General features: G+C 54.3%; 4 protein-coding genes across 4 annotated transcripts; 2 read left to right on the top strand and 2 right to left on the bottom strand.

Annotated features, from left to right (window-relative positions):
• Positions 1 to 3,734: 3,734 nt before the first annotated feature.
• Positions 3,735 to 5,579, top strand: LY79DRAFT_666826 (polysaccharide deacetylase; the record flags this gene model as incomplete). Its single annotated transcript, XM_060563285.1, has 5 exons — positions 3,735 to 4,009; positions 4,069 to 4,306; positions 4,357 to 4,452; positions 4,509 to 4,657; positions 4,712 to 5,579. The coding sequence occupies 5 exons, from the start codon at positions 3,735 to 3,737 to the stop codon at positions 5,577 to 5,579; spliced, it is 1,626 nt and encodes a 541-aa protein (XP_060417877.1).
• Positions 5,580 to 6,351: 772 nt separating this feature from the next.
• LY79DRAFT_587547 (acyl-CoA thioesterase II) lies at positions 6,352 to 7,338 on the bottom strand (the record flags this gene model as incomplete). Its single annotated transcript, XM_060560782.1, has 1 exon — positions 6,352 to 7,338. One exon carries the CDS (start codon positions 7,336 to 7,338, stop codon positions 6,352 to 6,354), a length of 987 nt encoding a protein of 328 aa, XP_060417878.1.
• An 823-nt stretch (positions 7,339 to 8,161) lies between these two features.
• Positions 8,162 to 9,674, bottom strand: LY79DRAFT_587548 (transmembrane amino acid transporter; the record flags this gene model as incomplete). The annotated part of the gene is made up of 2 exons (XM_060560783.1): positions 8,162 to 8,215; positions 8,274 to 9,674. The coding sequence occupies 2 exons, from the start codon at positions 9,672 to 9,674 to the stop codon at positions 8,162 to 8,164; spliced, it is 1,455 nt and encodes a 484-aa protein (XP_060417879.1).
• Positions 9,675 to 13,022: 3,348 nt separating this feature from the next.
• On the top strand, positions 13,023 to 15,014 carry LY79DRAFT_404212 (fungal-specific transcription factor domain-containing protein). Its single transcript, XM_060553042.1, has 3 exons — positions 13,023 to 13,494; positions 13,552 to 14,074; positions 14,128 to 15,014. Exons 1-3 carry the CDS (start codon positions 13,059 to 13,061, stop codon positions 14,810 to 14,812), a joined length of 1,644 nt encoding a protein of 547 aa, XP_060417880.1. The 5' UTR covers positions 13,023 to 13,058; the 3' UTR covers positions 14,813 to 15,014.
• Positions 15,015 to 15,192: the final 178 nt, after the last annotated feature.

The raw sequence follows: 15,192 nt of genomic DNA on the forward strand, positions 1-15,192 counted from the left end.
TCGTTGAGACGAACTGTCTTGGCCAAGCATCTAGTCATGAGTTCGTCCCAACTTTCGGGGACGCAGAGAACCTAAGCACAACACCAGCTGGGAGGATGCTGCCTCCCTTGCCTTCTAGATGCCTCCGTTGTTACGTCTCCCTCGCCCTTTGAGAGCTCCACGACGTCCGCCGTAAGCAGGAGACGAACTCGCTGCCAAGGCCCGTCCCAAGGCCGTTCGGGTCAAGAAACGTTCGAACAGGCACGTCAGCACTGGTCGTGCAGCGCGGCCCGCGGTGGCCAAGCCCGTGTGCCAGCACCATCGGCGCTAGGCTAGTTTGATAGCTTTCGAGCTGGCGCGCGAACCCGCCCACACACCTTGCTTTTCTCGCTCTCGTTCTCACCCTAATCGCGCTGAAACTCAAAACACACTACCTAGGGCCCCTGAGTCAGCAACGGTTTTCCTTGCCGCGTGGAGAGGGATCGTATCGTAGATCTGGGCCAACAATAGGGGCTTGTGGGATCGTAGCCCACCGGCCACGCAACGATGCGAATTGTCTTGGATCGCCGCGCTTCTCCCGAGCGACCACGGTTTGAATCACACGGATCACAGTGGGGCAGAGACCGGGCTCGAAGGTCTCCGCCTGGGGAAGCTTTCCGGACAGGGGCGCATCTCCCCTCCGGTAAACGGCGCCCGAAATACCAATCTTTCGCAACAAACAGTCCTTCATCCAGCACAGTTCGTGCAGGGGTGGAGTTCAATGGGGTTGGTTATGAGGGAGCTGGCGGGGAATCAAGAACCAAACGCAGGAAGAAAGCTCCAGCTCGAACGCATCAAGCGTGGGCCATTGGAACGCCTTGACGCGATTCGCCGGCATATTCCCACTCAGCCGGTGGGATGAAATTAAAATGTTCCCGGGTATTCTCTTTCCAGAGCCTAGCGAGCAGTCAAGCAAGACACATCATGCATCACGACTCGGCTGGAAACCCTGAGGCCCGCCCGCGTTACCCCTCATCTCATCTACATCTCTTGTCGCATCCCAGCCATCGACGGCTTGATACGATGTCTCACTCGTTCCTCGACAAAGTAAGGGCGTGTCTTGGGAAGAGGCTGGGGTGTCACAACCATGATGTGGCGGTCTGCCAACGCCAGCGGGGAGGACTTACCGAGGGGGGTCATCTCAGCCGTATTACTGGGACACCATCCCCCCTTGATACCGGTACTATCTATCGCCATAGCCATCATGTGAGATATTTCAGCTTTCTTGGCATGAGCTCCATAGCCGAACAAGAAACTGCCGGGCGACGGAGCTGAGGCAGATTTTTTCTATCCATGAGAAGGAAAAGTTTCCACCTAGAAGTACGTGATGCTCTGTGCTAGTGTACAACGACCGAATACGACGGGATGCGCATAGCTCCTTTTGGGTCGTGATGCAGCATAAGCCCCGTGCGTCGCGGGGGGGCGCGTGAGTGGACGACGTCAGCAACCAGCGAAGCGAGCAATCCTTAGGGAGGAGGCCCAAGCCGTCAAAAGCTGGTACCGAGCCCCGGAGTTAAGCTTGCAGTTGCTTCGTGGCGCCAGCGGGAATCACGATGGATTTATGAACCGAGAAGGATAGAAACGTGGCAGGCAAGCCAGAAGACTTCAACTTGGTGTAATGGGGAATGTGGTTGGCTGTTCCCAAAGTCTGGGCAAACCCGTGTCTGCACGACACTGGAGCACCCAGGTGGTTGCTTCGAGGAGAGTGACGGAGAAAATCACGGACAGGCTTGCATCACCGGGCCCCTGGGTGCTGCCACCGGCTGCTGGGTGGTACCGGTCCTGGGGCACCTACGAAGTACACGTACAACATGCTTACAGGCGAGAATAGGCATCTTTCAACGGCACCCAGGCGCATATTGAAAGGGACGCCAAGCCAATATTCCGGCAGGCGAGTGGCTGCCATAAGACGTGGCGGATGCTGTAACTCGTCCTTTCTTTAGGCGCTTGTCTGCTTGCTATGTACGGTGTACGTAGCATTTCTCTGCTTATCCTCGGTAAACTACAACTTACTGTTGGTAGCAAATATGGAGTTTTATGACGATAAAGGGGCGACAGGGTGGGTGTTTCCACCGATTGTGACATGGCGTGCGTTTTAAATTTATGCATATTCTTAGAAGCCGCTTCGATGAGCAAACACACACACACCCCTCCCCGGCTCACTGCGCTCGATCGCTCACTCACATTCTCACTCTATCCACTCATCCACTTTCTCCCTCTCATATCGCGTCACTGCCCTCACGCCTCTGTCACAACAACCTACCTAGCCCTTCCATCTCTCATTGATACAAACTCTGAATGCATGTCATCAACCATCCTTCCGGTCTCACCTTCATGGAATGGACGAACTACAGCCGGAGAACCCGAAAGTTATCACCAGAATCGGCTCCGTCGTCAGCAGTCAGCCCACACTGGTGATTGCCACTCGTCAAAAAACGGTTAACCCATGGGTCGACGGGGTGACAGACCCAACTTGGGAATATGCAGTCTTCAATCCCATCGCACCATTGTCAGTCACCGCGCTGTTACTCGACAGATCTGCGAGAGTCCATGAAAAGGCAAGGTACCGACCGCTAGGCAAGGCACAATGCGGCAACAGGAAGGAAAGTTTTCACACTAGGGTCCTTATATTACCAATTGTTTCTTTTCGGGAGTTCATGCTTCACGCCCTCCAACGTCCCCGCAAAAGCTGACCGTCGCCCTGGTTCGGAATCCATCCCCGCTTACATTCGTCGTCGACTTGTGTCTCGATCGAGCTTCTTTCGTACACCACTTCCCAGACCAGGCAAACAATGGAGTCATGTACGAGATCAATAATGTCAGCGCCGCTGGTCCTCGGCACACATGTATAGGCTCCTGGGCGCTGGTGCCTTCAAGACAGCAGGCTGTCGCGGATCGCTTCTTAGACATACTTGAAGTAGTCGGCGTGCCGAATGGTTCACAGTCCGAATGGCGGAGCCAATCCCGGCCGTCGGCATAAAGCGTTCGCCGTTCTGAATATAGTTCAGCTGTTGTGCTCGAAACTACCCCATGTCTCCTTGCCGCGCCACACTGTCGTTGCTTTTCGCTCACTGCGTAAAATTCGCGGCCCTCTGGAGCTCGTATCAGAGGCCCACGAGAACAGGAGGCCAAGACCGCCAGGAAACGACAGATCACTGAGGCACCCCTACTTCGGACAGTACAGGACGTCTTTCCATGCACGCCTGTTCGCTACCAACACCTGGCGCATAACATGACCTGGCCAATATCTCTGCTGCCCTAAGCCTGAACTGATCTGCGCTGGGTACTCCGCAGTCAGACTCCCCATCTGAGCTGGATGGGGCAACAGGTGGATTGGCCCAACATGCAGTAAGTCGCTCACACACTTGGTCAGAGCCGGATTTTCAGCTTATAGTCCCCGGCTGCGTATAGCTGTAACTGGCCGATCGGCATAACTCACTGTTATATCACACATTTCCCGGCCCCGAGCCGGCCCCTCCGTCTTGTTGCTCTCCCCAAGTGTAAGTCGTCAAAAGCAGTGCATGCCTTCGTCCCTGCCTGCTGCATTCGTTACCTCTGTTCTAACTCGGCTCGGCTTCTTCTTGATTGAATCTTGCCCTGCCACATTCCACTCGTTAAGCGCCCTTTGCTTTGACCCGGGGGACAGTCGTTCGTTTGACAACACTCACATTTCCCTGGTACATACATTGGTCTTCTCCTGCAGCCTTTCGATCGCCATGCTTCTCACCACCTTTGCTCTCGCTGCCAGTTGGGGTCTGGCTGCCGCTCACGGCGCCCACGGCGGCGATGGGCTGCCACTCCCCAACATCATGGCTGGAAGACGGGCTCTGCAGGATTTCACCTCAGCCCGTCGCCAAGTCAAGCGCCGCGCCGCCCACATTGAGCCCGTTCGCGAGGCTTCCGAGCTGGAGAAGCGTCAGTCAGTTGGCCGTTGCGGTCCCGACTTCGGCAATCAGGTCTGCGATGACGGTTACTGCTGTTCCAGCGCGGGGTACGTTGTTGCTTTTGGCTTGTGTACCTTGGGACCACGCAATACTAACGGTGCGACAGATGGTGTGGTCAAGGGTACCTCTACTGCTCCGCGCCGTCCTGCATGATTGAGTATGGTCCAGCATGTGATGCCAACATCCGTCCCGATGGGCCGGACACGGCAAATATTGCCCGTCCCAAGATCGGGGCGGTTCCATATGGCCAGGCCATCTATCACTGTGAGCAATACGGCGACATCGCGCTCACCTTTGATGACGGGCCGTACATCTACACCGAGGATCTCCTAAACAAGCTCAAGGTAGGCACCCTGCAGCTGGCAGTTGATGATATGTGCTAATGGGCATATAGGCGTACAATGCCAAGGCCACCTTCTACATTACGGGTAACAACCTGGGCAAGGGCAAGATCAATGACCCCACCACCCCATGGCCGGCCCTCATCAAGGTTTGTTTGCTGCCTCTCCTATGGCCGTTCACGTACATCGATTGACTCTGTCACAGCGCATGGTTGCCGAAGGCCATCAGATTGCCAGCCACACCTGGTCTCACCAGCGACTCACAACCGTGAGCGCGGAGAAGTTTCGTAACCAGATGATATACAACGAGATTGCGTTCGCCGACCTCCTGGGTTACTTCCCCACTTACATGAGGTAGACCGACATGCCTATTCTGCGATATTGCCATCAAGCTAATCTGCCTTATAGGCCCCCTTACTCGGCCTGCGATGCCACTTGTGAGGGCTACCTGAATGATCTCGGTTACCACATCACATACTTCAACCTCGACACCGAGGGTTACCTGCACGACAGTCCCGTCCTGATCGAAACCTCCAAGGACATCTGGGACAGCAATGTTGAGGGCATGTCTCCCGCGACCACCAAGTGGCTCCAGATCGAGCATGACCCCGTCTATCAGAGTGTATACAACCTGACCGATCACATGCTCGAGTCCCTCTTTCGCAATGGCTTCCGTTCCGTCACCGTCGGCGAATGCCTCAATGACCCCGCAGAGAATTGGTACCGCGCCGTCGGGAACACGCCGCCCTCAAGCAGTACCGGAAGCACCGCCGCCTCCTCCCGCACCACTACCGGCACATCCGGCGTGTCTAGCCCCACCGGCAGTCTGGCCCCTTCCAAGGACGGTCGTTGCGGGCCCAACTTCGGCAGCACCACCTGCATCAACGAGCCCGGCGCGACCTGCTGTTCAGCTGCTGGTTGGTGCGGAAATACCGCCGACCACTGCGGGGCGGCGTGCCAGCCGCTCTATGGGAACTGTCAGATAACGACAGCCGGGGCTCCGACTTCGTCCGTCCGCGTTAGCTCGTCGTCATCTTCCGCCCCCGCGACCGTCGCCACCTCGTCCCGCACAAGCTCCGCAGCGGCGACCACCGGCACGCCGGTGTCTCCGCCATTGAGCACCAACGGCCGCTGTGGCACCACTCAAGGAGGCACATCGTGCATCCAGGAGCCTGGCGCGACGTGTTGCTCCCAGTACGGCTGGTGCGGCGCCACGACGGATCACTGCGGTACAGGATGCCAGGCCGGCTTCGGTACCTGTGGCAAGTCCAACTAAGCGGGCATTGCCCGTGTCCGGGACTTCATATGACTCGACGTGTCTTTTGCATGTGTTTCTTTCCTTCCTTGTACCTTCCCAACTTACGCAATGGGGATGATTACTTAGCGTATAATGTTTTAACGAAAGTGCTAAGCCAGTAGAAGTAGAGGCTTTAGAGAGAGTGTGTGTGCGTCGGCGTTTGAGGTCAAGGGAATCCGGGATTGGAAAAGTATACGGGGTGCACGGTTTGACGACACCAAGACATGTACGAACATGATATATAGGTGAGATGGGAAAGGGATAAACTCATAATACGTTTTGCCTTTTAAACAGTACAGTCTCAGCGGTCATGCGACCATGCAATCTGTCAGTCCATCAGCTATCCCTTGTAGTATCATCGCAGCAAGTATCTCCCAAGGCACTGACTTCAACAGGGGCATTGTTGCTTCCCAATAAAGGAGTTCAATTGGAGGAACGCTAGATTGCATTCAGACTCGACTTCTCTTTCAGAGCCCGATCAAGTTCAATCGCATGGTCTAGCAAGTCTGCACAGGTTGCAGAGGTCATAGGCCCGCCCCCTCGATCAATAGCGAATTCTAATTGGAGCTGTTCTCAAAACATCTAACAACCTGGAACTGGAAACTGTGAATAGCATACAAGTTCTATACATGTCGGAACGAATCTCTCTACATTATCGTCGTCATCCGGTGCGTCTAGGATGGTCTCCCCAGACATTCGTCACAGAACAAAGCCGGTAAGCCCATGATCAAGTGTAAACATAATGGCAGTCTCAAAGTGAAGCTCGAGCCAACCCTTTCGGAGGCCGCATGATGGACTGCTGGTTCATGATTGCAACCATATTCCCCTCTCGGTCCCAGAGCCGAGCTTCGGTGTAGGTCCGCCCGTCGTTGCCCGTGATGGTCTTCATCTCTCTGATGTGCCACTTTGCCAGGTCGACATCGCCCGTGAAGAACCTCAGGGCAAAGTCGAGCGAAGAGCAAGGGCCTGCGTCGTCAAGGAACTTGTTGCTGTGTGTCAGGGGGACGAAGGACACGGCCCCGTCCAAGATGAAAGCGAGGCCGGCAAGCCGGTCCTGGAGGCGTCCGATGGGATGCCGACAACGGAACCAGTCGGCAGATGTCTTGGAGGTGAGGTGCAGGTCGTCCTGGGGCGTCTTTGCCTTCTTGGCGATGCCGAGGAGGTTGTTTGGGCCGACGGTCTCTGGCACGCCGCGGGTCTCCAGGAAGCGCTCGTTCAAGCCGAAAGAAGCCATGTATAGCTTGACCTCCTTTTCTGTCACGATTCCCCTTCGCACCAAGTCTTTTGTCCGCTCCTCCACGGCGGGGCACTCCTCGGGGGACGAATAGGGCATGGATGGCGGTGCCGAGTATACGAAAAGAGACTTCTCCTCCTTCACTTGGAAGTCGGCAAGCATGATCATGCACAACCTCGACTTGCCGTAGTCTTGGTCTTGGCTGATCTCGACGAGCCGGGTGGCGAAGGTCCTTGTGTCGCGGACTCTGCGGACCGAACATTTGAGCTTGCGGTCCGTCAAGGCCGGGCCCAAGTAGTTGCCCGTGGTCGAGTAGAGGAGGTAGTGCGCCGGCACGGTACTGCATGCTGCCTGGACGCCGACGCCGATGGTGCAACCTCCGTAGGCGATGTTCGCCGCGTTTCCCATACGGGCTGGGTTCGCGCGGCTGACGAACTGGTCAGAACCCAAGTCGTCTACCGCGACCTGCTCCCGCAGCGTGGCGGCCATCGCTGAGTCGGTCATGTTCGGTACTACTCCCAGTTGACGTGCCGGGCTGGCCCTGTTCTCACCACACAGAGATTGGACGAAGTTACACTGTTACTTGTAAGGCCAGAGTGATAAGTAATCACGCAACGTTTTGTCGGACCTGGAGATGCTTCCAATCTAGCCCCATTGGATTGTCACGTTGGCACGGCGTCGGGTTTTAGCGTGGCGCCGACGCCAACCGAGGTTCGGTTTCGGAGGAATGCGAAGGTGGGGGGGCCATGGGTCATATGCCTAAACAGGCTTCAGGGACGTTTTGAGACGGTTAAAGGCCGAAGCACAAGTCACTAGGGGATTTGACTGAGATTCGACTCCGTGAGGTGTATGCGAGGCTAACGCCATGGCCAGATGGGAACTATACGTCAATTCCCAATCAGTTAGCTCAATTCCAACCCCCAAGTTGACAGAACCGCTCTCGAGTTGGTTCCATAACGGGAAATCCGGGGAACTCCCTCGTGCCAGAAGGTCACTCGTTACAAGTGCGACTGGGGTGCTACCGATTGGCTCACCGCTGACTCATGCTAAGCGACGGTGTGCCGCATAATACTACCGAGGAGGTGCGCCTTGAAGATGGACGTTAATTAGCGTCCAGTATTAGCCTCTCAGAGTGCTGCTGAAATACCTCCATAAGTCCTCATTACAACGCAATGGCGTTGAGCCTGAGCCTGTCACCGTATGTATAGACGAGACACATGCACGTTGCTCTCCTGCAAGCAATAATTTTGACAATGGGTATCTCATGATCAGTCCAAAAAGACCTTCCAGAACTAGTAATTAAGTACAATATACAACATGCTGAGATCTAAGATCGGCAAGCAAATGGCTTATGAGCACTGCCATTGGTTGTTTCGTCAATCTGGTATCAATTAGTTGGTAAACGAGGGACCGGCGTCGGGGATGAAGCTGGGACTTACAATATCAACAATCGTCGAGTAGGTGCCGGCAACCAAAACCACAGCGCCGACAATGAAGGCCAGAATACTTCCAAGGCTGATGAGGATGTTCTCGCGGGCGAACCACTTGCCCTTGCAGAGGATTGTAAACCACATGATGGCCGGGATGTAGAACGAGAAGCCCGAAACGAACAGGGCCGAAGCTAGTGAAAGCAGGTCGGAGAAGATGGGAATGGCCTCGGCAATAACCCAAGCGACGATGGTGAAGATTACAACGAGGATGATCCAGCTGGCCCAGCCCATTGGGGTGTTGATATACTTGAGATGCGAGTTCTTGTACATGCGGCCGTGGATGTATCGGAGGGCAACAGTCGAGTTGATCGAACCGGAGATGAAGATGACCGGGATGGCAACTCCAAAGGCAATCTTGGAAATCAGAGGTCCGGCCGAGAGAAGAGCCGGCGACTGAACCGAGGAACCGATAAAAGCGTAGCACAGGGCGCCGGTGACTGTGTAGATGATGATCTGGATTACGCCGGACGCCCACATGGACTTCATGTAATCGGTAGGGGTATGCATCTCATCCATGAAAGAGAATTGACCAATGGCAAAACTGAAGGCGAAGATGATGTTGCTGACGGCAACAAAGGCCTCGGAGAAGGAGACGCCTTCCTTGGGCCAAGCAGACCATTCGACAGCCGAAAGACCGCCCGGAGCCTGGTTGGCCTGGACTCCCGTGGCGATGACGGTGATTCCAATGGCAGCAACGATGGAGACGAAGTCGATGTAACCGAGGATAGCTACTTCGGTGAAGGAGGGCGGGATGGCAAGGATGAGGAGGATGATGGCCGACACGGCGGAGAATACAATGGAGCAGGCATGGCCGCCATTGATGTCGAGCAGTGCGATGCTTCCGGTGAGGGCGTGCGACCCCACAACCATGACAAGCTCGAGGACAAGAGCGGCTCCGAACAGTTCGTATCCGACACGTCCGTACCGGCCAAACAAGAGTCTGCCGGCTTCGGCGTAGTTGGCAACGTGAGGGTGGGCCAGCTTGACTTGACCAACGAGGTAGCTGGTGAAGATGGAAAGCATCCCAATGGTGATGGTGAGGAAAACACCAGGGAACATGCCGAGTGTGTGATAGGCGGAAGGCAAGCTGAGCGCACCGAGCGCGACAGCCTCGACGATGGTCACGATGGCCAGGCGCTTCCAGCCCAAGCGGTGGAAGTGAGCGCTGCCCTGAGCCGCGATCTGCTTCAGGCGGGCGTCGTTCATCTCATCGCTCGTCTCGCCGAGCATGGTGTTGTCGTTCGCGGGCCAAGGATCAGGAGACTGGCCCATCTCGGCATCCGAGCCATCTTTGCTCTTGGGCTCCTTGTGGTGACCAGAGCTGATCGTGGTGGAGATACCGTTGGACATGGTGGGAAGAGGCTCGATTCAACCGCGGCGGCAGAGTTGGGAACTGATTGGTGGACGACGTTGGATCGAGAAGAGTTTGGAGATGTAAAGAAGCCAACGAGTAAACGAAGCACTCAGGGAGGCAGGCAGACAAGACGCGTCTGACGTTAGCTACTTTTAAACGGCTATCCCAAGGTGCGAGTCAGATGGATCAGGTTCCACATGGTCGTGGATGGATTGGAGGCATCCTTGAAAAGAGGCTGTCGTCAGTAGCTTGGCCGGTGGAAGCCGGGCCTCCTCCACAGAATGATCTCGCCCCCACGGGCGACAGATAACAAGAATCCCGTACGGGTCTGCAAAACACGGGGAGAACGCAATTCTACGCTGATAAGATCTAATAGTTGTGTGTCATTGATGTCAAACGGCCCCGTCATTTCTGAATTGCGTGGTCCCTTACAGGGCGTTCTTCGGACTGTCCTTCATGGGGGATATTGCGGAGGGCGTATTAACCAAGTTTCGATGCCGTAAAAGAAGCTTCGCATTGCTCGTTTGAGCCGCGCTAAGAGATCCGCCCGGCGGTTCCTTGCGGAGCCTTTTGCTCGATCCAGAAACATAAGCGAGGAACTTTTATGTAAAACGGTGGATGACCAAGGACATTCAGATGAATGCAAAAGAATTTTTACTTGTCGTAAAGCCGAGCAAAACCCGCCACTAGCCACTGCGGCAATACCACAAGCCGCCGAAGACTTTTTTCTTCCTTTCGCGGCTCGCTTGGCACGGAGCCTGTCCGGAAGACCAAGAGGGGCCGTATTACGTCTGTGAAATCTCTCCATTGGGGCGGGCCTCCCGGGGTTGCACGTTTCTTTGCAAGGGTTGGGCCCGTTGCTTTGCAGGCTTTGAAGTCTTCGCCGTCTAGCCACTTCCGAGGCAAACCTGCTCACCGTCCCACGGAGATGAGAACGCGGCTCGGTTGTTGAATCGTGTAGAGCCGACCCGATTGCCCAGGCAATGACGAGCCTTTTGGCAGGGCTCCTCCGTGCTTGTGTGTCTCGACCCTTGCCTATATCTTGAGAAATCTCTGCCGGATAGCGGCTGCGTGCTTCAAGCTAGGTAAAACCCTTTTGAGGTTTGAATTTATGGGAGCTTGTTGGTATCACAGGCGATCGATCGAATAGCAGCAATAGCGTATATTGACTATTGGTTGCTGAAGTTGTTGATAAGTAGAGAAGAAGAAGAAGGAGAAAGTGGTCACTGCCGTGGATATCACCATGGTGAAGGTGAGCAACCGAGGTGGGCACGTGACCTCGGAGCGGCTCCACTTCACCACCGGTTGGGCCGGTCGGTGATATCGCAACAGAGCTATTGGTAGTGCAGAAGATAATTAACTGAGCTAGGTCTGGAAATTTGACTTTATCTATCAAATTCAGATTGCACATTCAAATTCAACTGTCCTAATAGAATGCCTCCGCTAATAATACTCGGAGCCTGCAGTTGTCCGCTACACAAGTACCGTATCGTGAAGCTGGGAACATCTTCGTGTGGCTAGTACCAGTTCTGCCCGCCACAGATGTGGCTTACCACATGTACAGACCACTCAAGTAAAATATATCGACAGTCGGGTGATCTCCTACGGTACGGTCTCGTATGTATGTGTCCCTCCGTATTGCACCTATTTGCGGGAATGGCGATTCTTAGGCATGCCCCAGGTCCCGAAAGAAAGCAACAGCAATACCCAGGACCGTAGCTGCAAACCCGCCGCCGTCCCAATCAACCCCCTGCGTACTCGTCTGGAGTGCAGTCGCAACTGCGAGCCCCAGCGCGTGACCGACATTATTGGAGCTCTGCAACAGCCCACTATCCATGACCTGATCGGCGGAGGATAGCCTGGCGGCTATGGGCAAGCTAACGACGGGCTAAACAATCTCGATACTGAAGCATAGACACATGGCGGGGAAGCTGTAGGCCCAGTACGTCGTCTCGGGTGGAATGGTAGCGATGGTCATTAATGAAGGAGGATGCTAGGCTGCAGACTAAGCCGAATTGTGCATGTCTTGCTCTGGATCAGAGTGAGATTCTTCCTTACAACTTCTCTAACCTCTGACTCTTGGCTTATTTAACCTAAAAAACACTCCTGAGTCTCTAGTATGCCTCTAAGCTATGCGCCCTACCCTACTCCGTTGCTTAAATAGCTAGAGGCCTTGTGCGCTTCATAGTAAGTAACTACTTTATAGTTAATATGGGATTATAGCAAACTAGGAGATTTTTGAGATTTACTTAATATATACAAGTAAGGATAATTGGAATTATATCACTTAGTACTAGTATGGTTAGGTCAGTTTGGATGTATCTAACCGCGTACGTAACCAGGAATCACTGATGTTTTTGGATACTTCCACGTGTCGAATCCCGTGAACGAGGAGGTCGTCGCTCTTACCCCACCCTGGCGGGTTTCGATGCGGGACAGTTCCGCTGTAAACAGCAAGGTCCTCCATGTTTCTATCACTCACTCCCGTCCTGATTGCAGAGAGCGAGAATGCCTGCAGCCGAGTCAGAGGTCGATATCGAGTAGAATCGGCCCAGAAACGACTCAGCCGCGAAGCCATGGTCACGGCGAGTTTGGCTGGTCACAGCATGGCGCGCGCGGTGTTGAGATGCCTGTAAACTTTTTTTTTCGAATGTGCTAGTCATGAAGGAGAAGAAAGACGTGCAGACGAAAGTTATCTAGATGGCGAATTCCAAAACCCTTGTAAAGCTGGTCACCCCCTCTTGGCGTGCGGGTCATCATGTTGCGGTTCTAGCACGACTTTGTCACATCGTACTTAGTTCCACGGATACCCTTCGAACCACTTGAGATTAGGACGCATGCAGCGGAGAGAGGCTACCTTTAACCTATTTACCGACTCGGATGTGGGAAGCCCGACAAAATCTAGCTCTACAAAAAGCTCCATCACAAGCTACAAACTCTGAAAAGATGCCCAAAATTCTCCTGAAGGTGCACTAAAGGGAGGCTTGCCGCGGTGTTTGTAGACTTCACACCTTCGACTTTGAGCTGATGCTTATTGCTGTCTTTCACAGGGGCTGGCCCAGTTTTTACTGTCTTGAATTGCCCCGGTTTCTATCTCGGGCTTGTATACTCAGGTACTTGATAGTATCGATAATTACGTGGTGGGATGAATCATAGTCTACAGTTTGCAAAGTCATTTGCATTTCCCCAGACTTCCGGATCCAGACGTGTAAGTGAAGGGTGGATCTGGGGTTTGGACCAGGGCCGCGTCTTGGCTTCCTAATATGGCCTAGCGCGAATCGTGCAAGATGCCGGGCCCCGATCCGCCGGGCCAACTTTCGATAAGAAAAGACCCGCTGTCACCTTTCCACTCTGACAACTCTACAACCCGACCCAACTTCATGCAACCTCGGACGGCGCGAAACACTTGCCGGCCAACCAAACATGTCCGGACAGCCATGCCTGACGCGTCTTACGCCTCCAACTCGTGCTGGACTTGCCGGCAGAAGCGGGCCAAGTGCGATAGACTCCTCCCAGCTTGTCTCCGCTGTTCCTCCCTGAAGCTGCGATGCCAAGGCTATGACCGGCCGAAGAAGCTTGTCTGGACCAATAGCGTGGCCAGCAGGGGCAGAATGATGGGAAGAGCTACGTTCGGTACGAGCGAGTCGACAGATAAGCTTGCGCTTGACAGGCCTACTCTCCCAAGGTCTGGGATGCTGAATCGCTTGGCGGAGACAATGCAAGATGCATGCCGCTTCTCGGCTGAACTATCAAGGCCGCTTATAGACCCCGATCTGCAGGACATGTCTGATGACTTCCGGAATTACATACGCTACTGTAAGCTGCAACCCGATTTCTCCATGTCCAAAGCGCTAATCCGAAGTGATGTGCCAGTCGACTTGGAAATGTCGAAGGAGTGCGTGGTCTACTATCAGACATCCAGGAACCCCTTCTTGGCTTTGATGCCACTCATGACCAAGAGTCGGGCGCTGTCTCATGCAGTAGTTGCGATATCCGCCTTTCACTACTCCCATCGAATGCTTATCAACAAGGCGCAGCCCCCCTCAGGCGAACCTAGAGTTGTTGATATTGCCTCGCTGTATGCGTCGCATGACCACGACTGGCAGTTGACTCAACCATGTTTCTCTCCATCACTGCAGACAGCTCTGGCGCACAAGCAGAAGGCCTTGGAATATCTGAAGTCTGAGATAGGTATCCAGGACGTGACTAACAACGATGCGGTGGTTGCAGCCATCGTTCTCTTCGTATGCATGGACGTAGTGGAGTTCGGTAGCCGGGGTTGGGAGTACCATCTGGAAGGCGCCGGGGAGATTCTTCAGAAGCGCAGGAGGGCCCTAGAAAGTGGGCATTACGAATCTTCCCCCTGGCTGGAGTATTTTGACACAGCCTACACGACGTGAGAACATCACTTTGGGCTCCCCATCTTCCCAATGCTGACCCTTGTGCTAGATTCGGAGTTCTGGGCGCAACGCTAGCACCGGCAAAGGGTTCTTTCTTCCAACGCCTCGATTCACTAGATCCATTTCTTATGCAAGCTCTGCGACAGTCCGAAACCCAAACCTGGGTTGGTTGTCCTGCCGAGCTACTCTACTTGATTTCGGTTGTGAACTCGTTGCGCTCGGATTCTTCAACTGTCACCGGACGGCTGGCCGTTATTAGAGAGCTGTGCAACAGCTTACAGACCTTCTCGCCTCCAGTGTGGGCCACAGACTTCTCGGATTCAAACTACCACGAATCGCGCTCCCATCTTGCATATGCCTATAAGGCGGCAGTTGAAGTTTATGCCTCTCAGGTTATCGGAGTCGCTCCCGAAACTGACTATTTGTCGAGACAGTATCTCGATGCAAATATCCCATCTGCCATACTCCACATGTTGTCAATACCCGCCCAGGACTTCCACGTCAAGAGTCTGGTATGGCCAGCGTTCATTCTCGGAGCAGAAGCGCAGACTATCGAGCTCAGAAACATGGTCCGAGCACTCTATTGGGATGTTTGGATTTCCTCATGCTGCTACAATGTCAGAAACGCCATCAACGTGCTGGAACGGCTGTGGGCACGGAGTGCGTTTGAAAGCGCGTCGAAATCGTGGTTGCAGTACGTTTGGGATCTGGAAGACAGCTGGTTGTTTCTCTAGTTATGGGACTGGCCTCCATACAGGTAGACCATCGGATCTCGGGGATGACAGACAAGGGTCACGCTTGTTTGCAAGGCTTGTAGCCAAGAGGAGGCCGTGACGCGACCAAATGCTGCAGGACGCTTAACCCCGGACGGAAGAAGCGGGTCGGCCGCGCTGCCATCCCAAAACCGGGAGCCCGTGTGCAACCCCTCAAATGAAGGCCCCATGCGCCGGAACTCACGTTGGAAAACCGGGGACTGATAAGAAGCAGAGTTTCTGCCGCCGCAGTTTGAGGCCACCATATCAGGCCTTCCGCATCTGGTCTTATAACTTTGCATGTTTTCCCTTCATCATTCATTCTTTGATTTTCTCGTCATTGTTTCAAGTCATTGCGTTAC

This window comes from Colletotrichum navitas, assembly GCF_030913465.1.
Source record: "Colletotrichum navitas strain CBS 125086 chromosome Unknown LY79scaffold_9, whole genome shotgun sequence".
In the NCBI taxonomy this organism is placed as follows: Eukaryota; Fungi; Ascomycota; class Sordariomycetes; order Glomerellales; family Glomerellaceae; genus Colletotrichum; species Colletotrichum navitas.

Bases quoted from the DNA above. Each gene is read 5' to 3' on its own strand.
- LY79DRAFT_404212 (XM_060553042.1), top strand. From the start codon at position 13,059: ATGCAACCTCGGACGGCGCGAAACACTTGCCGGCCAACCAAACATGTC. The intron at 13,495-13,551 runs GTAAGCTGCAAC...GTGATGTGCCAG, and splicing joins CCGGAATTACATACGCTACT to TCGACTTGGAAATGTCGAAG. The intron at 14,075-14,127 runs GTGAGAACATCA...CCCTTGTGCTAG, and splicing joins TTTGACACAGCCTACACGAC to ATTCGGAGTTCTGGGCGCAA.